The sequence below is a fragment of the Rhineura floridana genome, chromosome 3, assembly GCF_030035675.1.
Source record: "Rhineura floridana isolate rRhiFlo1 chromosome 3, rRhiFlo1.hap2, whole genome shotgun sequence".
NCBI lineage: Eukaryota > Metazoa > Chordata > Lepidosauria > Squamata > Rhineuridae > Rhineura > Rhineura floridana.
Genome location: NC_084482.1, coordinates 54,852,784 through 54,875,669, shown reverse-complemented (window position 1 = coordinate 54,875,669; position 22,886 = coordinate 54,852,784). Strand labels below are relative to the sequence as shown.

Here is a 22,886-nt window from a genome sequence, read left to right as displayed (position 1 = left end):
TACACAAAACATTCCTTTATTGCACCATAAACCACTGCTACAACTAGGGCTACTGCAATAAGCCCCAGCATGAGGTGCAAGATGTACCTGTTTAGGGTATCTACATGTTGGTAAGAGATTGTTAAAAGGGCACTGCCAGAGAGGGAGACTCTTCTCCCCACTGAGAGTATCAAGAGTCTCAGTGCCCCCCTCCCCTAGGAATAATTTAAAAAAACCATTAGTTCAAAATAAATGTAATGGCCAAAACTGTTTTGGGAACTATTTTGATATGGACAGAATAAGGCTAGTTTTCAACCTTTGCACCCAATCTGCGAATAGAGAAAATGAGTGCCAAAGTTCAATGAGCAATGCAGGGAGTGCAAGAATGGGTAGGATGCACATGAACTGCCCTCAAGATGATCATGCACTTTTGAAAAGTTACAGGTAAAGGCTGCCTGTCAAGGAGTGAACTGCTAAGGCTAACTGCTTGACAGCAGCAGATGCGAGGGAATAATGAAAAAACTAGGTCAGCCCTACAGAAACAGGAACCCTTGCACCCACTTGGTTTGACAACATCCCCCTGAAACAGACTGGCACAAGCACATTTGGGTCTCTTTTCATTTTGTCAGCAGACAACCCACTCTATCTTGGTGTCAAAACAGCTATGTTTCAGACAGCCTCTCCCCAATACAAACTGAGGCAGAAATCTGCTGTATGAGTCAAATCCTCTTGGAGCCATTAATTTCTGCCACACAAACTGTGCAATGATGCCCACCAGAATTAGACCTAAGAGGAGCATGGAGAAAAGACCCAAACTAAGGACGCTTCAGATTGCAGGTGTGGAGGTGAGTATCTGAATACTCCTTCATGGGAAAGCTCCTAGTTTAGGATGTGCATGGAATTTTATTATCATTATTATTGTGGAGGAAATGCATTCAAATATTTCCTTCCCCACCTGCAGTTTGAAGCAACACTCCTCCAGCAATAGATACATCACTACCTCAAAACATACTGAGACTTAACTATGGCTGGGAGGATGCCACTAAGAAATTGCCATGACTAAGCAGCACCTTTGGAGGGCCCCGGTGTTATTTAAACACAACTACACAGGGCCCGAGAGCCCCACCACTAGCTTTCACTGCTGTATAGAACTCAGTTCCAAAAGTTCTATGCAGCAGGAATGGGATGTGGGAGACTGCCTGGAAAAATATTTCCAGTGAAGAGCATTTCATACTTCCTCTGAAAATGTAGAAACTAGAGAAGGGGACACAAATGAACAGAGAAAAGCCACATAAGTTACATCCTGCCCAAACGACAATAGTGGGGCAAGGGGCAAATATACCACTTCAGTCAACGCAAACAACATCCAGCTCTTCAGAAGGTGGACACAGCTCTCAGCTTTCTCAGTCTTTACTGGCAGGAAATGCAGCAGAGGGCATCACGGCTTATCAAGCCTAGGATTGTGGGGGTGGAGGCAACAGAGGGGGGTTTCATTTTAAAGGGCTGGTTGCTTCCGGCTCCACCACTGCTCCATGCCCAATGCCAGAGGTACCCTGGGACAGAGCCTTCCACAGGTAAAGGCTCCTCGTAGCACTCTTGTAAATAAGTGGCGATGGGTGCCTGAGTTCCCCAGACAATGCACAGATGATCCAGGGCAAGATCCAGGACCTTCCTTGTGAATTCCATAGAGCTGGCAACCTGCAGCTGTTGACAGTATCATGTTGGCCAATGGCAGCTCCAAAGAACTGGAGTCCGTCACAGCACGGCTGTGGCCAAGAACTCACCTGTGGGGTCAGGATGGAGAACAAATTAGTGCCACAAAAAAATTGTTTATTTGATTGCATCATGTGGAGCATGAAGTAGGGGGAAGAAAGTGAAGACAACAAAGGTGTGGGTAGAGCACCATAGACTCTGCAAGCACAGGTTTAAACAAGGGGAAGGGGACAGAAGAGGAGGAAGACTGGCAACGTTTTGTAGAACTCCACCAACAGTATTTGCGTGTTGTAGAACTCCTACAGGTTTCCCCCATAATCACACATTTCCTCAAGACAGAAGGTGGGAGCTGTACAAGACAGGAGTGCAACTTCGATATTAGGAATAATGCAGTCAGACTAAACAAGGCCCACAATTGACATTTGCTGCAGGTATTCAAATATACACATTTTAAAAGCAAACAGAACACAATACCTACAGCTGATGAAGGACCTTGTACTGCGCAAACACAAAACCAGTGCCTTTCTGTTTGCACCATTTAGCAATTGCTTTTGCAGGATTAAAAGCACCTTCTCATCCCTCATGCACGGGCACCAAAGTCCTAATTATGAGCCACTTCCTCTCCCCTCCCCCCCAACAATTTTCCATTTGTCCACTGCCAGAAACCTCATCTTTGTAATTCCATAAATCCCTCTTACTATGTTGCACTCATGTTCCTTACCATCTCAAAGCCGATAGCTCAGACTAGCAACTTTAGCAGGATGTGTCACAGACCAGAAATTACGGCGGCTTTGCAATTTCTGGAAGGCGTTGACATTCCTTCTTCGCTCACGCTTGAGCTTCTTGCTTTTCTTTACCTACATGGAAAGAAGAATGCATGTTTGCCCAATTTCTGATGTCCAAGGCCCCATCCCCAAATGAAGCACAGGCAGGGCATCCCCCATCCCGTGCAAACAATAAAGCAGCTGGTAGGGTAGACAAAAGCTAATTTTTTTAAAAAAAAAAATGTAAACCAGGATGTGATCAGTAAGTCATCAAGGGCTAGGATCCAAAAAATGCCGTCCTGACTTGTCACTAGGATCATCCACTGAGCCAAATTTTTGGCTTATTTTCCATTGATCATATGACTCTTGTCAAGAATGCCTGGTTTGAAACATTGAAAACTAAAATGGTTCTGAGGCAAGGAATTGTGGGGAAAACATCTTGCCTGAAATGGGGCCTCTGAGAAGGCCATGAGCTTGCAGTTCTCATAGCTGAAGCTAGTTAATTAAGCTATAAGCAAGAACACGTGCTTATCAGTGGAGACTGGTACTTCAAGGCCAAGTGGCCTGAGAAGGTTGGTGTGTGTGTGACCATTAGGCCGGAAAGCTCTAGAAGGTTTCATCATCAGAAAGCCCCGATTAGCTAATTAATTCCTGGCTGTTGCTGGGCAGTTTCCCCTAAGAGTAGGATTCAGATCTTAACCTTTGTTCCCCAATGTTCCTTTATGGTTGCCGATACTACCTATGTGGGCTTCCATCTGCTATCCAGGCTATACATCTCTGAGAAGATGTGGAACCATGAGCTGGTTTGCTATTTACCTCTATTGTAAGTATAGATTAGGCTAGACAGTTTTGTTATTTTTGTCTGTGACTGTAACTCTCTGTATTTTACCTGGCCTTTGGGGGTGTGGTTTTTAAGGAACTATTTTGCTGCTATATTTGTGCACTTATATTTTATTTAATAAAGCTACTTCTTATTTACCAGTGTGTGTTCATTGCAGGGGAGATTTGGCTCTAAATGCAGCACCCTGGTCATTTAACCACAGACTACCATAGATTTGGGTATTTTGCCTAAAGGCTCCAGGACAAGGAGTGCACTTTTAGCTCTTATCTTCTGGAATACTTGGCAGGTCTTCTTCTGGCACTTTGGGTTTCCCCTTGGCCCAGAGTTGGTGACCAGAATTAAAGGGTGGTGGCAGTCTACCTACCTTACAGCATTGGTGTTGGTTTACTCAGCCCTGTAAGGGAGGCATAGGTTGTGCCTTGCCAGGATCAATTGCCCTGGGTTTCGGGACTGAGTCCTGCGACTGAACCGGGAGTAGTTCATGACAACTCTAATGTAACAGCCTTGTTTTAATTTCATGGGTATATTTTAATTGTTATAACAACAAGTTAGCATGCATGTATGGTGATGAAACATATGAATTTCAAGATGGGACAGCTGATTTAAAACTAGTCTAAAGCAGCAGCTGAACACAGGCTAGGCTTGCAACAAATAGCTCCTTACCTTGCCACTGTCAAACTCTTCATCCCAGTCATCAAGGACTGTCTGGTGCTGGGACCATACAGCATCATGCATAGCATCCTGGCTGATGGCTGACACCTCACCTTCCCATGTCAACACTGTGAAGCAAACAGTACAGTACAGAAGAGCTACCAATTGCGGCATCCCTCCTCCCTATCCTAGCCTTGTGTCTTGTCCTCATGTCCAGCAATGAGCCATAATCAGAAGCACACAGAGAGAAAAAGGGGCATGATCTTATCAATGTACACTTCTACCATAAAGCGTGGAAAGCCTTTTCAGAATGCCAAAGATCTCAACCATTTGGTTTCCTACTTTAGAAAAATATGAGGCCTCATGGTTCAAGGGGAGAAAAAAACTTTCAAACACACATACGCTTACAGTAATTGCTGAAAAACATAGAATAGGGTGTCTGCATGAACCTTTCTTCCCATGGATCCTAAGCCTTATTCTACTGCTTTGCTCATCTCCCCCAATAGGTTAGGAAGCTTTAATCTGATGTAGGCTATAAAAGTAGATTTGCAGATTTTATACTGTTCGCCCTATAGAAACTGGATTTCTTGGTTGAAGATGCTGGCACAGAATGAAGAATCTTCAGTCTAAGAGAGGGGAGCTGAAAGCACACAAAACTTAAGCCTCTGCGCAGCTCTTTAAATCAACTTTACACAACTCCCACAGTACAGGAAGGCCTCGTCTGTTTACTGACAGCTCTGTTTCCCAAGCAGTACCTTGCTTTCCATAAGCTTTATCCAAAGAATCCTTCAGCAGCTCTTGGACTACATCAGACTGTTGATGCTTGTGTTGTATTCCTTCCTTCTTTGGACTTAGGATGTTCAAGGAGCACTTGTCCCCATGTTTAAGCTGGCTGCTCCAGGTCAAGGCTGCTGTGAAAAGAGGAAGGGGGTAAACACTGCAGCATACTCAGGCAGCAAGCCTGGCCTGCCTCTCTGGAAAGGTGCTGGAACAATCAAGGACACTCTGCTGAATGGGCAAGAAAACAGAACAGCAAGAAAACACAATTCATTACTCCCCAGGGGCAGGTGTGTGATTTGCATTCCTACTGATCCAGAGAGGTAGGTAAAATGCTCACCTGACCTCTGCAATGGGAACGCAAGCAAGACACCATCACACTACTGAAGCATTTCCACTAACCAACAAAATACACAACGTCCAAGAATTTGCACCCAGAATTAATCACAAAGATCTGTTTAACCTGAACACAGGGACAAATGTTGGGTCTCTATGCCAGAAATCTGAGGGCTATGCTTGAACAGATGAACAGAGCTAGCTCATCTGCACACCCAGGAACAGTTGGCCAACCTGCACAAACCAAACGGGGAGAGGTTATGAAGTCTGGGGATAAAAGCAAGAGGTGGCCTTGGGGGAAAACTATGGTCATATTTTCCATCATTGCTGGGTGGATAGGTACCTCTATTGTTTTCATTTGGAGAGTTGCAGTAAGTGAAAGCTTGTCTATGTCCTTTCTAGGAGCTGGGGAACCAGATGAATGTATACCATCACCCCCCCAGTTTCCAAGGTCTTTTCTCCACCCCCAACCAGCCCTGATGCCAATGTGTCTCAAACCTGGAGTGCTGATTCTCGCTGAGGAAATGCCATTTTCTCTTAGTTCTTCTTGTGGGCTGCTGACCTTGGGCACAGAGCCACCCTGCTTCTCCCTCCTCTTATGCTTACGGTGCTCGCTCTCTCCAGCTGTGCTGTCTTTGTCTGAGCCTGGGCAGGGCAGCTTCTTCTTCTTCTTCTTCTTCTTCTTTTTCTTCTTGGCACTACCAGACTCCTCCACTGGTGCATGTGCTATTGGGCAGGCTTTTGCCTCATCCTGTGGAGGGCAACTGCAGAGTGGATTAAAAAAAATGAATACTTTAAAAGTAGGTTTAAATGCTTGGGATTTTTGGGAAAAAAATACAGCTCTGTTAATCCTCCCTTAAAAATAACCTGTTTTAAAACGATGTCTGAATGTAATGCAAAAATATTAAAGTATACATTTAGGCTGCAATCCAATACACACTTACCTGGGAGTAAGTCCCATTGAACCCAATGGAACTTACTTCTGAGTAGACATGTACTGGATTGCAGCCTTAGTTTCTTAAAACTGAATCCATCAAGCACTGAAAAATCTTACTTAGCTTTGGGAGGGGAAGAGAAATATGACACAACAGGCTGCTTTATGTATATATTTTTATTATTGGCAATTCCAAATACGAATATTATTACAGATACAAGTGAGACATGCAAAAAAATACTGTAGCATGGAAGGATCCCATGCAGGATTCTAGCCAGCTAAACACACCCTCTGCCAGGATACTCATAGTCCATTCCCCTCCCCGCATGATCTTCTGTCCCCACCCCTCAACAGCCCAGTCAGTATTCTGTGGCCACTGAGCTGTTTTAGGGTTCCCCTTCCCCTTAAGAATTTTTTCCTAAACATGTTTGGAACTTTTGCAAACCTTGAGGTTACTCCCAAGCCTAACATACTTCCTTCTTGTGCAGAGATGGAATTGTACTGGCTATATAAAGACTGGCACTCAAAAATTAACCGTGATTGTATTTCCTTTTCTATGCCACGGACAAACATGTTTTATCCAGTAATTTTGAGATCACATTTCTAGAAAGGTCCAAGCATTAAGCCTTCAGTTACATGATCTTATTTAATGACCATGTGTACAGAGATCAAGCCAATCAGAAACCATCAATTTCACATATTGCACCTCTAACTAATATATATTCTGCATCTGAACAAAAAATCGTCAACAGTTTGGGATTATGCTCCTCAATAGTACAAAGGTTCTGTTTAATTGCACACAGATAAGAGATGTAAGATTTCTGGAAATTTTGAATCCAAGGGGTAAAATGCTTTTCCCCCTGTTTTTTTTTTGAAAAGCAAAACCTGGGGATGGGATGGGGAACTGAGATATATGAAATACTTATTTTCTTCTTCCTCCTCTAGGATGCACACCTTAATGTGGTGAGGGGGTTTGAGAGTGTCAAAGAAGCTGAGAGCAATGCCGTCAGGAGTCTAGACCAAGAGGCTGGACTCCTAGCAGGGTCACCCAAGGCGGAATGGTCAAAGCTGAAACACCAGATTAAGATGCATCCAGACTCAGAGGAAGGCAATGGTAAACCACCTCTGAATACCTCTTACCACGAAAACCCTATGCACAGAGTATCCAAAATGCAACACAAGATAGTGCTGGAAGATGAAACCCCCAGGTCAGAAGGTACTCAGTGAGCTACTGAGGAAGAACAACAGAAAAGTACGAGTAGCGCTGTGACTAATGACGTAGCTGGGTCAAAGCCGAAAGGAAGCCCAGAGGCTGATGTGCACAGATATGAAAGGGGAGTCAGGAGTTGTACGACATACACAACAGGAACATGGAATGTGAGAAGCATGAACCAGGGAAAATTAGAAATTGTCAAGCAAGAAATGGAACGCATCAACATTACAATACTTGGTGTGAATGAATTAAAATGGACGGGAATGGGACATTTTCAATCAGGCAACTACAAAATATTTTATGCAGGAAATGAGAAATTAAGAAGAAATGGGGTTGCTTTAATAGTGAGAAGTGATGTAGCAAAAGCAATTAAGAGCTATAATGCAAGGTCTGAGCAAGTGATATCATTGAGGAAAACCTATTAACATAACTATCATCCAAGTCTACGCTCCAACGGCTAACACAGAAGAGGAGGAATTGGAGAGATTTTACGCAGAAGTACAGGAAGAAATTGATCACACACCAAAACATTGGATATTGCTCTATTACTCTGGTGAAAGCTTTTCCAAGAAGACTCAAGACACTGGCCAACAGCATAAGCATTCATTTTTCCCATGTGGCTCAAAATAGAAAAGATCCTCAGGAAAAATGGGGTTTTCCTTCCTCATTTTTCTGGACCTTCACACCTCTACACACAGATTGGTTGCTATAAAAATATGAAACCTACTAATACCCATGCTTGTTCAGGAAAATGGGCGTTTCTAACTGTGACACTATTTAAAATCTCCACAATATAAATTAACCCACCGTGAATGCAGGAAGATTATGCAAAACATTAATCAGGAGGGCAGCGAAAAGGAATGGTGCATACACATGGGGTCCTGCTTGGAGCCAGTAGGGACTACTTTTATTATTTTGGGGGGGGGGGGACACTTGCCTGGAAACGTAAGCCACAGGGGAGAAAAAAGCAGATTCTTAGCCTGTGTTCATGGGTCTCCACCCCAAAGTCAGAGTTATTGTCATCTCAGCAGAGGCCTTGCTCCATTACTCTGGTGAGCTCTTCCAAGAGGACTCAAGACGCTAGCCAGCAGTACAAGCGCTATTCATGTCTATGCCACCAGGCCAACACCGCCACCCCTGCCCTGAGAAGGTCAGCTAAGCAAATGCTTACCTGTTCACTGGGGACAGCAAAGATTTGCAGCCTTCCTCTGTCTGCTGAAGCCTCTTTTTCTTCTTCCTCTTCCGGATGGAATTGGTTAGATCAGAGTCTGGTGCCTTACAGTCTCCAGCTATTCCCTCTCTCTCTCCCTTCCTGGCAGGCACTAAGTCAGATTCCTGCACAAGAGGGGAGGCCACAATGCTGCCATTTTCCTTGAGCTGCCTCTTTTTCCTGGGTGGGTTGAAGAGGCAGGTCCCCTCAGCATCGATGGCTCTTGTGCTTGGGCTGCAATCGGTACCTTTTTCTTCCTCTGAGAGGCTACGCTTCCTTTTTCTCTTCTTGGAGCTGGCAAGGAAAGGCCTCTTGTCCTGGTCTGGGTAAGAGTGGCCCAGTGCTTCTTTGGGCACTGGAGGTGGTGACAGAAGGGTGGCAGAAAGGCAGCTCGATTTGAAGCGGGATGAGGCTGTGAAGTTGACACAGGCACTGCTTGCTGGCTGTGGAGGTGCTGAAGATTTGGAAGCAGATGAGGGCATCCTAGAGAATCGCACACACACAAAGCTAAGAGTCAACAGATCCCAAAGTTCTGGAAGTCTTTGCAGAACATCACTATAGTCTCAATTCTAAAAGAGAGTCAGTGCTGGCATCTCCACTAACATAAAGAATCTGTGGCCTGTTATATCACCCGGAAGGACAAAATATTACCAACCTAATCGAAAGATATTAAGGGCCATGTTAGATCAGACCAAAGGCCCATCTAGGTCAACATTCTGTTTTCAAAGTGGCCAACCAAGGGCCAATAAACAGGACATAAGCACAACAGCTCTTTCCCACTTGTGATCCTCAGCACGTCTGATAACCTGGCATCAACACACATTATTTAGCTGCTTCCAGGCTCCAACCAGTATGTCAGACTTCAGAATCACTTTCTACCTTTTCCAAAAGGACAAACCCTAACCTGCCTCACAGTTTCAGGGCCCTCCAATATTTCCTCAAACGTTCCACACCACTTTAACACCACCACCACCACCTATACTGATTTATTCAACTAACACCTAACATAGTATATTTCCACAAAACATGGAACTCTTTCAGATGTCTTGCAAGATGTCTATTCCCTAAATGAAGCATTTCAGGGCCAAATTCAAACCTCTCCCAATGAAGCACTATTGGTGCTTGAAGTTTCTACCTGTCACGGAGCTATATTTGACTATTTCAGGCCATTCACAAGAATGCTTATTTTTCAACTGGCAAGGAAACCCGCTGTGTCCTGTATGGTTTCCTGTTTATATCCCATATGGTTGGAGGACACTAGAGGTATCCTCCTTCTGTTGCTCTGTTCCCCGTTAGTGATTATCCTGCTAGCACAATGCTTCTCGCAAAAAACCCCAAAACCCTTAAGTTCTGCCAGTACTCAAAGCGTGCAAACCTCATGCTAAATAAGCAAATCTGTATGGTTTTAAGCTGCAAAGAACGGAGAGTGTTATGGTAGTACAGAAAGCTTGCAATACTGAGCAATGCAGCTGCATACCTCTGTGGAGGCTGAGCCCTTCTTGGAAGGCCCTGCACCCAGGAAGTGCATTTGTCCCTGGAGAGCTTAGATAAACTATGTGAGCTGTAAGACTCTCAACATGAAAGTGAGAAGACTACTGGACACTCAATAAAAAGGTGGGGGAGGAAGAGTGCACTAAAGAGATTGTTGGCAATCAAGTACTGGGATCCAGTGTTAACAGAAAGAAAAGAAGCTACCGGTTATGAATTACCAAGAGCCCCTTTACTACAGGGGTGATGGATCTCAGGCTCAGGGGGGCCAAATACAGTCAACCAGAACTGTCTATCTGGCCCTCTCAAGGCCACAATCCCTTCCCAGCTGACCTCATGCCCTTCTTGAATGTTTCTGCCTGGCTGGAATGCGTTGTTGAACTCTAGTCATCTGAACAGAGGATAGAGAGGGATGCACGAGTGTGTGTAGAAAGGTAAACATTTACATTCATTGCTCTGCCCACTTCTACCTCTAGTCCCGTACACAACTGGCATGTGGCCCCATGAAGATTGCCCAGGAGGGAATGAGGCCCTCGGTCTGAAAAAGGTTCCCCAGTCTAGCTGGCTCTAGAAGCATTGTTTGGCTATTTTAAAGTAGTGCTGTGCCCCAAGATAATCTCAAAATGACCATCCCTCTTATAACAGCAGTCTGTGTGGCCATATGTCAGACTTGGAAAAAGCCAGTCCTTCCCGAGTTAAAGGTTTGGATAATAAAAGTTTGGGGCCTAGTACATATGGTAAAATTAACAAATAAACAGAGAAGGCTGACAATGAGAAAATAAATTAATTGAGAAACAGAGTTAGTTTATCTCAGATCAGATGCAGTGAACCCATAGACATTATTAGGTGAGATATGTAAATATGAGATATACAGGAGGTCAAATATGAGCAGGGGGTGGGTGGGTGGATGGATGAATAGAAAAAAATTGAATAGCATATTAACAGCATATTCAGAGTTTCAAAAGTTTGTTCTATTGTGGAAAATCCTGACTTGATGTGATTGGAATTATATGATTATGTTAGCCCTTTGCTGATTTTTAAATTATATATTATATTTATATATATATATATAAATTATATATAATTATACTGTATTGAAACAGAAAGATGAATTTTAAGTGATATGTGTATAAGGATGCATATATATTTAAAAATATTTATTATATTAGCTACTAATTTGTTAATGCTTGCTATGGGTTGTACCCAACTAAGTTATATTCAGTGCTGACCGGCTGAAATTTATGGATCTACATTAGTCATGTGCATTATTTCCAGTGGACATACTCTGAGGAAAACTGACACTGGATACAACTCTTTATGTATAATTGACTACTACTGTGTATATATTAATTCTGCAACTATTAAAAAGCAGAGGCTGCTGTCAAACCTCATGTCCAAATGTGACAAAGATTCTTCCTTTCCCAGACCATCTGCCTAAAGTACCCCAAACCAGAGAGAACACCCAGTAATTGGTGGGCTCCAGCACAGAACAAGATCCCCTAGGAATTGCAGCAACCCCCTCCATACTAGAAAAGATTTACTTTGGGAAAGCACTAAATGCTACATTGATGGTTATTACAATCCAAAGAGCTATTCAGCAAGGTGAATGTACAGAAAACACGCCCAGGGGGTGATGAGCCCAAAGGGCACAGGGCGCTTACCTGGGATAGTCGAGCCCAGTGGCACAGACAGGGTGGGTGGTATTTGTAGCAGCTGGTGGGGAGTGGGGCGGCACCCGGGGCTCACTGCCGCTCACTTTCTGCAGTGCGCTGCTGCTGCTGCCCTGTAGTTATTGACATAAATAAAAACTTGGTGGTCTAAAAAGAGGTTTCCGTGACCCCAGGGGACAGGGGGTGGAATAAGAAGAGAGGGAAGGGACAAAACAAAAAAAGAGGTGGGGTGGGACAGGGGGGAAAGAATCAGAAAAGTGTTTGTTGTTAGAAACAAAGGGAAAAAAGGAAGGACATGTAAAAAGACACAACAGCATTAGAATAAATCAGGAGTTCCCAAATTGTGGTCCGTGAACTTCTTTTAGGAGGTCTGCAGCATGTCTACATTAAATATTCATATTGATTTCTAACTCTATCTTTATTGCTTCTTTTGTTTCTTATATTGTGCTTTATTTTATTACAATTTTAATTCTATGGAATGCATATTGGAATACAACAAAATGCAATAAAAGAAACAAAAGCAACAAAAAGTGACATTTGAAGCCCAGTGCGTTAACATTGCTACAACAGACAGAAAAATCATTCAGTGGTCCGCCAAGACCATCAGCAATTTTCAAGTGGTCCATAGGGGGAAAAAAGTTTGGAAACCACTGGAATAAATGACAGGCAACTGGCACCTTCCCATCTTCCTTGTCTCCCCCCCTCCAAAAAAAAAAGCATCACCCTGAGTCTCTCTGCTGTGGTCCTGCGAGCAGAGAAATGCCTCCTTAAATTGGACCTAAGTCACATACTTTCCACTACAGCCTCACCAAGTGAATGGACCTGAGGGGCAAGGATGAGTGGAGACCAGCTCTATATAAAGCGAATTTCACTCCAAGTCTAAGAAAGCAGGTTTCCCTGCACAGAATACAAACACAAGGCAAACCATTTGCTAAAAAAAATAAATACTGAGCTTGTTCACATGTAACACTAAGCCAAACAGTGGCTCAGCATGAACAAGCAAACATGCAGGCTCCTGCAGTGAAGATGGCAGTTGCTTTGCTCCTCACCTGATCCTGCTGCGATGCTACCTGGGACTAAGCCATGACTTTGCTCAGCATTACATCTGAGCCCAGGCTTGTCGCTTGTCTCCCCCAAGCAAAACATGGCCAGTAAACCAAGAACAAACCTTGGTTACAAGCTCATGGTTCAAACATAATACTAAACCAAGCCACTGCTTACCCCTGGGTAGTGTGGGAGGAGTGCTGCAGCTGCAATCTTTTCTCTGGGAGGGAACCTGCCGATTTGCTCATTCACACTAAACTATGGTTTGGCTTAGCATTATGTGCGAACTGGACCATTGCCTCCGTATATGCAACAATGGAGTACTAGGTAAAGAGGATAGTCAGAAAATACTTGGGCCTTAGAAACTGGCCAGGTGAGAAATCTCCCTGGGTTACTATGCCTGCAGTACTGCCACCAGTCTGAAACATTCATCTCCTTGCCCCCCAAATGCACCTCACACAAACACCCCCAATCACCACTCTCTTCACCACCACTTTTCCCATCTTAGAGGAAGGCAAGGTAAAGTACCTCCAAACGCACCTTCCTGGCAGAGAGTGCCAGCTTCTTTGCAGGTGGGGGTGACATGGTATTTCCCATCTCCAGGTTGGTCACATTAGCCAGCAACGACGACTTCAGCTTGGCAAACTTGGAGTCCTCAGAAACAGATTTCCCAGAGGCACAGTCTGAATCCTGAGACGAGCAGTAGCCATTGATGCCCAGCATGGCCTGTGGGGGCCCTTTGACTGGGTTATGTGCTGGGCTGGAGGAAAAGGAGCTGCTAGAAGAGGAGGAGGAGGAGGAGGAGGAGGAAGAAGTAGTAGTCAAAGGTGAAGAGTCCTTGCTTGGCATCTCTGCCCCTTCTTCATGAACTTTGGCCTCGGGGTCTCCACCAGGAGTCTCTGGTGGTTGTGAAGATGATGCCAAGCCTTTGTCTCCCCAGGAGCTCTGCTTGCCCATCTCCACCCTGGCACTGCCAGCCTCGCTGGAGTCCTGAGATGTTTTGAGTGGCAGGAGAGGCTGCTTCTTGGATCTCTTGCTGAAGTCATCCAGGAAAGACAGCTTGGTAGGGAGCTTAGGAGACAAGAACCCAGCAGCAGGGATGAGCTTGGGATGATGAGGAGGAGGGAGTGTCCCATTCTGAGGTTTGGAGTTGGAAGCAAAGGAGTTGCGGGGAACAGGGACGCCAGATTCCTCAGTCTCCAAAGTCTTCCTGGCCTGAGTCACATCTTGCTTCTGTAATGAAGAAAGATACAGAAACTGGATGAAGACAAGGTAGAGCCAACATCATGGAGCACAAGAATGCAGCTCCTGCACAATAAACTAGGCACAGGCTCAAACCACATGCAACACTCAAAACTGCCAGATGTATAGCAGAGGACATTTCAAGTTATCTTATTGCACTAAAATAATACACTTACATCTTATTCATGATTAAGATTTCTACACACACACACACTGGATTTTCTAGAAACGGACTGCTGCATATATTACAATTCAAGTCTGTTGCCTCTGGCCTAGTTCTCAAACAGGAGAGAAAGAAGGAAACCTGTGCCTTGACTGTAACATCTCATACTGCAGGAGAGGACTCGTGTTATGAAATGCACCCCCATTTTTTTGGTAGGGGAGAATACTTCACATAGAAAGTTAGTATATCAGGGAAAAGGCATGCTAGACTCCTTCTCTTTGCCATCTCATTTTCTATATGGAGAAGCATGTAAACATCCTCCTGTAGTCTGAAGTGGTACAACCCACTCACAGGTTTACCACTTCATTGAGAATAAGCTCCAAATGTGGAACAGAAGCACTGGGACGTCCCAACTACTGGAATACCCAATAATCCATTAAATTAAACTGCTGTTTGCAAAAAAAAAAAACACTGGAGAAAGAATAGTACTTAGTTCCTCCACGAATTAACACTAAAGATACCCAGAATTTTGTGGCTGCTTCCAGATTTTGCATTAGAAGCAACAACTGCAGCTGCAGCAGCAATATTCTATAGGAGACTGTCCCCAATATGTAACCAGTGTCCAGGGCTGTGGAGAAGAATGCACAATGGAGAAGAATTGTTACAACAGTCTCAAAATTTATAACAAAAATAACTTTTAACCCATTACGGCTGCAGATATGCTTCAAAAATACGTAGATAACACGTTAAAATCTCAGAAGCCAGAGAGGTGGCTATATAATATTTTCAGTGGTTGGAGAGAGCGTTAGGGTTCTTGCTCAATTTACTTCAGTCTTTAACAGGTCACAGGGTGTAGTTTTTCTCAGCTCAGAATTTACGTTGCTTCAGTGCAATCTTTTCTCTTTTCTTTTAAAGTTCAAAGCACACACGACCGTGACAGTGGCCAATTCTGGATGGCAGGTAGTCAATGCAAATACTCACTTTGCTTATCAGCGGCGAAGCGAGGGCACCGTTGGTCATACTTTTCTTCATATGTTCAGAGACGATGCTTGCTCGGTTGGGTGCAGGGCATGTGCTTTTGGAGATGGGGCCCTCAGAGTTTTTCCTGCTGCTGGGGATCCTTAAAGAGAGGGAGAGGAAGGAGGCACATATTTTACTAAGAGGTTTTATTAAGAACCTCCCAGAACAGGTATGAATTTTAAAATCAAACTTAAAATATGTACAAGAAGTCAACGGCATAAAAAAATTAACAGCAGCTGCAAACAAACAAGAAAACAGATTTTGCTTTGTTCTTCCCAAGGGATATAATGGGGAGCAAAAACACTGGAAACCCCATCCCCTTCTATGGAGTGTGTCTGTCTCCCTCTCTGCTGTGTATGTCTCCATCTGCTACTCTGCTACTCCATCTGCTACATGCGGTGATTGTGTGTGTGTTGACCTCGCCCACTAGTGGTCCTCTGGGCCAAAAAGGGCTGGCTGCCCTCGGCCCATAAAGGCTCGCAGCAGCTCCACAGTGTTCTAGAGAAGAGACTTTTTGGAGCAATACTTCCGAGATGCCAAAGATTAAACCTCTGGCCTTTTGCAGAAAAAGCAGGTGCTCTACCACTGAACTATGGCCTTTCTCCAATATGAAGGATGGGCTAAATACATCACAGCAGAGGGAGGGGCTGGAGCCCGCTGGCAGGCGAGATCTAGAACTGGTCCACCCTCTGCAGGCCATTTTGGCAGTGGGCAGGACCATCCACCTGTCACCTGATGTCAGGAAATTCAAATGTGAAGCTGGAAGAGGAAGCATCAGGAGCTTTCAGTTCTTCCTTCGGTGATATGCCTGACATCATATGACATCAAGTGATGGGCAGGTAGGTGTGGCTTGTTTTGTTTTTTTCAATACAATATTGCAGGCCAAATGGGAAGACTTGCGGATCTAATTAGGCCCATGGGCTGGAGGTTCCCCACCAGGGCTTAATAGCAAGAGTGTACAAAAGTAAACAGCTTTAACAAACAAAAGAGCAGCAAATATAGAAATTAGGGAAGCTTGTCTACATTATAAAATACCATTTAATATACTTGAACAAGAAATACAAACTAAAACATAATGTCTTGCAATGGTCCATGAACAGTTAACAACCTGAAAAGCATAACAGTACATCAATATAATATATACACATAAAGGGATATCTAAAACCCAAATACATTTCAAATCGTATAATTCTTCTTCAACTATAAAATGGACAAGAGTAATGCATAATCCCTCCAAACTAGTTAAAGGACCAGTATAAAACATTACAATTCAGACTGTTACAGCATTTGCAGTATCTTAAATTAAATTTAATGCCTGAATTTATTATTGATTACAAATTATCAGTGGAAAAGCACTACACTTCTACAGATGTTGGTGCAAGGTTGTTCAATCCAGAAATTGAAGACTTCAACAAAAAAGGGGACAGTGCAAATGTTGAATGGAATTATTTTTAAACTGTATATATTGTCCTTTAATAGTTTGGTGGAGGGCTATATACTAGTATTGATGTACAGTTTATCACTGAAAGCTTTATATCAAGAAGAGTTCAAACACACTGGATTGTCGATGTTCTATAAAATGTACATATTTTGGTATACTAATTACCATTTGAGAACCACCTCTAGACACTCTGTTTCCATCAGTATGTCTGAAATGGACTGCCTTCAAGTCGATTCCGACTTATGGGCAACCCTATGAATAGGGTTTTCATGGTAAGCGGTATTCAGAGGGGGGTTTACCATTGCCTTCCTCTGAGGCTAAGAGGCAGTGACTGGCCCAAGGTCACCCAGTCAGCTTCATGGCTGTGTGGGGATTCGAACCCTGGTCTCCCAGGTCATAGTCCAACACCTTAACCACTACAGCACACTGGAAATAAAATGCTCTTTTGCGATTTAGAATTGTTATGACTGCATTATGATAATATAAGATGACTCCATGTCGGTAGAACTAGAGGAGTCCCATGTTAACAGTGACAGGTTAAGAGCAGGAAGGGCTCTTTCCAGCCACTCTTCTGACTCAGCTGTACAGAATTCCAGTAGGAACAACCTTGTTATCATGTACCCCAGCCTGTTATCCATCCTGCTCCACTATCCATTTTCAAAAATGGACTTTTACTCCTCTCCACCCGACCTTGATTAGCAGAAAGGATGGATAGCAAGACACCCTAGAGAACAGGCATGATGACTGAGAAGGGAAATGCCAGAGGAAGGCCCCTTACCACACCCCACTCACCTAAGATAGAAGAGCACATATGCTTGTTGATTGAGAACAACTTTGATGTTGCTTGAATGTACCAATGAGTCATTCATCTGGTACCACTGCCCATTACTAGCCTAAAAATGGGAAGAGAAAGAAGGATTTGTAACTGCCCACCAGCACAGAAAGGCAGCAGCAATCCAGACCTTCAAGGGTGGGCATAAGGGGCATTAAAAGGGGGATTAGATAAACTCATGAAGAACAGATCTGCCAGGAGCTGCAAGCCATGACAGCAAGGAATCCAACATCAATGCTTGTAGACAGTAACACAAAAACAGCCCAGTGCTGAAGACTAGCCCTAGGAGAATGAATAATGCTATCTCACCCCATTTCTAAACTTCCCCTGTGGCTTCTGGCTGACTCCTATTAGTATTTATTATTTTATTTATTTACTGAATTTATATCCTGCCCTTCCCTCCCAAAGGAGCCCAGGGCGGCAAACACATCAACAAAACAATGTAACAATATAATACCAACCAGATCAATAACTGGTTGGACAACTTGTATGTTGAGAGATAAGAGGAAGCATGTTTTTCCAACAGGCTGCCTCCCACAACTTCCAGGCAACTCAACCTTTGGACACGATCATCAGAGTCCCAGAGTAGCAGAGTCTAATCACTAAGATTTTTTGCAGATGAACCTCTGGAGAAAGAAACATTAAAATCCTGGCCACTAAGAATGCCAGTGGAGAGCCAAAATGAGATAGTAGGGATTCAAAACAAGATAGCCAGCCGCACGTAAGTCCAGCTGGGTTTTGCAGAGCATTCACACAATGCAACATTCTCCAAGACCCTTGCAAATGCTTAACGTTATCACTAGACAGCCTTGGATATAAAGCACTTCTCCCAGAGCCAGATATACTGCTTCACTGCCACTGTTGCCCTTTGACAACAGACAAAAGGACTCACCTTGACGTAGCAGTAGTAATGCCCTGCATGGCAACTGTATCCTGAATGTACAAGCACAGCATAGAGGCCATACATGACAGGGTCTCCACTGCTCTGAGACATGTAGGGACGGATATTGAGGAACTCAGGATAGCCTACATCCTGCAAGGGAAAAGGGAAAGCGTTGATGGGGATTTGTGGCACCTACTCGGTGTCTATCTCTTCGGTGAGTATACATACAGGCATGCAACCAGAAAAAGCGTAAGCAGCACCAGGCACAGGAAACAGGTTTTCTCTAGATTGATAGTCACAACCAGGATTTTCTTTGAAAACCTCTATGCTCTTAAGACAACCAAAAGATTTGGCATGAGATCAGTAAGACAACAGCCACTTGTGCTCCTCCAAAACCTCTTCTTGTGGAGAAGGACCGTTGCCTGCACCCTTCCACCTTCCAGATCTCCACACCTTGGTGATCTTGCCCCCACTGAAGTTGGCAAAGCGCTTTAGTGAGATTGTGAGTACATTCGACGCTCGGTGGATGGTGAAGCGCTTGGTGGCTGGCACCTTCTTCTTGCACCTGCAGGGAGAGGAGGAAAGATCAATGTTGGGCATACACTTAGCCAGCACAATGGATCTTTGCTGCAGGACTTAGGGAAGAGGAGATATCACTGCTATGCAGCTGCACAACTGCACCTCATGAGACGTAAGGGAAAGGGTATAAGTCTTTCCTTGTATTCCACGCTAGCATCACCTGCACTATAGCCATTCTCTAAATAGTTAGGGAAATGGTTCTGTTTCGAGTAGGAAGCAGATATACCAAATGGAACACACACTGTGCAGATACATACCAAAACTTCTCTTCTGCTCAGTTATTCCCACTCACTCCCAATCCATCTCTTTGTAGATACCTAGGACATGAACACATCCTCCTCTTCTCTTTTTTAATAACAGCCTCATTTAAAAAAAAAAAGTGAGTCAGCAGTTACTGAAGCTGTGGAGTAGAACAGATTTGCCTGACCTTGTAAGATTCCATTCTAGAAATATGCTTCTTTTTTTAAAAGAAAAGGCATGATTGTGCAAAAGAAAAGGAGGCACATGGGAGGAATAGGTAGGTCACAAGGAAGGCCAAAGGAGGAGGTAACTCACTTGGCACACATGTAGGCATTTTCCCCACTTAGCACATCTGCTTTGACAAACAACTCTAATGCCCGCACGATGTTGGCAGTCTGCTGTAATCAAAGACATAAAAGGGACATTTAGAAAAGACATCTCCATGAGTATATAAAAACTGCACAGGTCCCACAAAAGGTGAGGTTACCCACACTCAGATGATCACTACTCCCAGCTAATGGGAACACCTCTGAAAAGTCTTAGGGAAGGATGAGGCTCCTCTCCGAGTGGTCAGGTCCCAGTTCTTTAGAAGTGGATCCATTTACCCACACCATCCCTCCTATAGTTACCGTTAATTTAGGTTAGACAGGATGCATTTTCTCTTTCTGCAAAGGTGATAGGAAACCTGTGGCCCACCAGATGTTGCTGGACTACTACTCCCATAATACCTCACCACTGGCCATGCTGGCTGGGGCTGATGGGAGTCCAGAAATATTTGGAAGGTCAGAGGTTCCCCATCCCAAATCCTCCTCACCATCTCATTCTTTTCATTTTCCATAAATCAATCATATATTGACAACTGAGTTGTTGTATATGCCACCTGTTCATTACACTTTTAGTGCATGCTAAACACCTCCTTATATGCTGCACTCTTGCAGGAGTCATAAAAAACTATCATATATTCATGTTCATTAGTCCACTACCAGGTTTTATCCTCCTTTTGATCTAGAACTTTAAAAAAAAAGATGAAACAGTTGATGAACACTGGCATACCCTGATTTCCAAAGCGACATCCAGGTAGGGGTCATAAGTGTCCGAAACACTCTTGCACATGGAGCACTTCACTGCAAAGAAAGTAGAACAGTTGCTTGCCTACTCTTCATTGCCACAGCTGCCTGCCAATGTCATATTTCATAATGGGATCAACAAGACACCGACTCTTCTATCTCTACATCCAGCAAAACCAGCACTGGAAGCAGCTAAATCTCTGGATTCCCAGTATCCCTTTTATAGCCTAGACAGAGGCCAAAGAAAGACAGCAGGAAATTCACATGGTATTTGGATATCAACAGCTGTGCACCCACAAGTCATTTGGTACTACAGAAGTATAACTGGGCAAGTCATCGCTAGACTTAGTCAAAGCTTCACTCATATAGGGTATGAAACACAAGTAGGGCGAATAGTAAGGGCAGACCCTCCTCAAGAATCAAAATGGGCAGGTTCTGGTATGCACAGTGCTCTCTCAAGGGTACTTGCTAAGCTGCGCTCACCACGAGATCGGAGGTAGCCGCCAAAGATCTGATGCACCAATGTAGTAGCCTGAGTCTGTCGATCCAGCCTGGAAAGAAGAGCACCCAAGGGTTAAAAAAGAGGACAGGGCACCTTCCTGAAATAAGATGCCTTCCCAATGGCTTAAACACAGGAGTAGGCTAAGGGATCAAGCAAGGGTTTTCCTCCCTAGATAGGATTGATAGCTGAACACTGAGGCTTCTGCTTTCTTGGGCAAGGAAAGGCAGCCACCACCAGCTCAATGGGGTTTTACCCAGCATGCATCGTTTCACCAGCTCACAATCAACCAGAGAGCTTGGGGGGGGGGTGTTTCATGCTTCCAATAAGCTCCTTGCACAACAGGAAAAGGAAAAGGTTGCAAGATCTCAATCTATCCATCTCTTCAACCCACTGAAAATAGGCACTGTCCCTCCTAACCAACGACATGGCGAGATCTTGTCCATACTTGGTATAGCCGTTGAGACAGGCCTTCTGCATGGCATCAATGGTGTAGCGCAGGAACTCATGAGCATCTTCCTGACTTCCAAAACGGAAGTGACGAGCAATCTCTGCCAGATGAAAGAGAAGGAGTCTGAAGATTGTTTCCTATGCCCCCTCAATACCAGTCCAACAGTGCCAAGATAAAAAACAATACTCACATTCGACCAGGACTCAGATGTGACATAAAACTGATCAGCAAACACACAGAAGAAATTTAAATCCTAAAGAAAGGCCTTCCCTCAACATAATTAAGCAAAAGTGCCTACCGCATTCTAGTCTGGTTTTTGTAGTTTGAGATGTTGACAGCGACAAGTTAGATGGTTAAAAGGAAATAAAGGAGCACCTAAGATACCTCTAGCCCATGACTTCCTTTTTATTACACATACACACACAGCTGCCACATCTTTAAACTTTCCTCTGCGCACCTTGCTTTTGCAAAACAAAACAAATCACTTATCTCAGCATTCCGTATCATATGCAGTGCAGTGCACAGCACGCATATGCACACACAGAGTCTACAGTCAACACTTCAAACAAAGATCTTTGGCCCCTTGCCCTGTATGTATTGGTGAGATGCCTCATTTTGCCACTATTCAGCCTCAAAATAAGCTCACTCCGCTGCTTACTTTTAAGATCTCTGATGAAGGACACTGGCTTGATGGCATTGCTGCTGTTGGCAAAAGCTTGTATCATGTGATTCTGCATAATGCACATCATGCAGAAGCCTCCCTGGTGGCCTGCAAGAAAAGAGATCAGGAATGAATTCACACACTACAGAGGAACACTCTGCTTCCAAAGACTGCAGGAGACACCCATGAGAGGAGCACAAAGCCATGCTCAGCCTTGCAGAAGTCATTGCTGGACTTCAACTCCCATCATCCCAGATAATTGGCCACACTGGTCGGGACTAATGGAAGTTGGGAGTCCAACATCATCTGGAGGGTCACAGGATTTCCAACACTGGTTTAGGCATTTTCCCATAGTTCACGTCAAGGACCTCTTACCTTGCGAAAACAGCTCACATTCTGACTGTGGTCAAACTCACAATGCACAGACAGTCAAGTGGCTTCCCAGCCCTATCACAACCACTTCACAAAGCTCCCTTCCCCAAAAACCCAAAGGACCCCAAAATGCAACACATTCTGCTGTGGGGCCTGGGTAGCCAAACGCTACAGACAAGTGTGAGATTTCTCAGGTCTGAACATTCAGCTGTGAAGCAGTTTCTACAGGTGCAAAACTATCTTTGCTGCTGTCCAAATAGTTGCTCCCCACTCCACCCCCTTTTTTCAGGGATAACTTTTGTCTGAGCACATCCCATCCTGGCCATGAGTGTTCACTCCCCTAATGAGCAGTCAGCACTAACAAGAATGAGATGGGTGCTTAGAGCAGCAGTTCTCCTGCAATCAAGTGCTGGCTCTGCTCCTTTGCAGATGTCAGTATAGCCTCCCAACTGCAAGGATGAGTGCACAGGCCGGTAAAGAAACTGCCAGCTACAGAACCCTATTCTGGCCTGGGAAGGACAAGGTGCACTGTGTGCCTAGTTGTCCTTGGATCCACATGCCCCTGCCTCTCTTCTCAGTCACATCACCACCACCACCTTTCAAGCAGAATCCCCTCAAGCTCACAAAGCAATGCAGCCCCTTTATTGCAGACAGACACCATACAACCCACTCTTGTCACAAGCATTGCACCAAGACTTCGGCACCATGAAAACAAGGGCTAAATAATGCTGCATCATTCAAGCCCCCCCCCACACACACAAACAGCCAAGTGCAAACATTTCTTTAGCACTATGGAAATTATCTCTTAAGAGAATT

The 22,886-nt window shown here is 44.3% G+C and overlaps 1 protein-coding gene across 15 annotated transcripts in view; it reads right to left on the bottom strand.

Moving 5' to 3' along the window:
• USP36 (ubiquitin specific peptidase 36) overlaps positions 1-22,886 on the bottom strand; it is a 28,412-nt gene continuing 5,526 nt past the window's right edge. For 9 of the 15 annotated variants that reach the window (XM_061615839.1, XM_061615844.1, XM_061615838.1 and 6 more), the window contains 17 exons: positions 21,696-21,806; positions 20,981-21,137; positions 20,571-20,638; positions 20,074-20,144; positions 19,336-19,418; positions 18,655-18,766; positions 18,211-18,351; positions 17,279-17,379; positions 15,007-15,145; positions 13,149-13,853; positions 11,568-11,689; positions 8,380-8,901; positions 5,560-5,825; positions 4,704-4,859; positions 3,961-4,076; positions 2,414-2,549; positions 1-1,763 (listed from right to left, as the gene is read on the bottom strand). In XM_061615839.1, coding sequence (XP_061471823.1) covers positions 2,418-2,549; positions 3,961-4,076; positions 4,704-4,859; positions 5,560-5,825; positions 8,380-8,901; positions 11,568-11,689; positions 13,149-13,853; positions 15,007-15,145; positions 17,279-17,379; positions 18,211-18,351; positions 18,655-18,766; positions 19,336-19,418; positions 20,074-20,144; positions 20,571-20,638; positions 20,981-21,137; positions 21,696-21,806 — 3,002 coding nt within the window. In that variant the 3' untranslated portion in view covers positions 1-1,763; positions 2,414-2,417. The remainder of the gene's footprint in view (positions 1,764-2,413; positions 2,550-3,960; positions 4,077-4,703; positions 4,860-5,559; positions 5,826-8,379; positions 8,902-11,567; positions 11,690-13,148; positions 13,854-15,006; positions 15,146-17,278; positions 17,380-18,210; positions 18,352-18,654; positions 18,767-19,335; positions 19,419-20,073; positions 20,145-20,570; positions 20,639-20,980; positions 21,138-21,695; positions 21,807-22,886) is intronic. The other 6 variants (XM_061615848.1, XM_061615849.1, XM_061615850.1 and 3 more) reach the window with 6 other exon arrangements.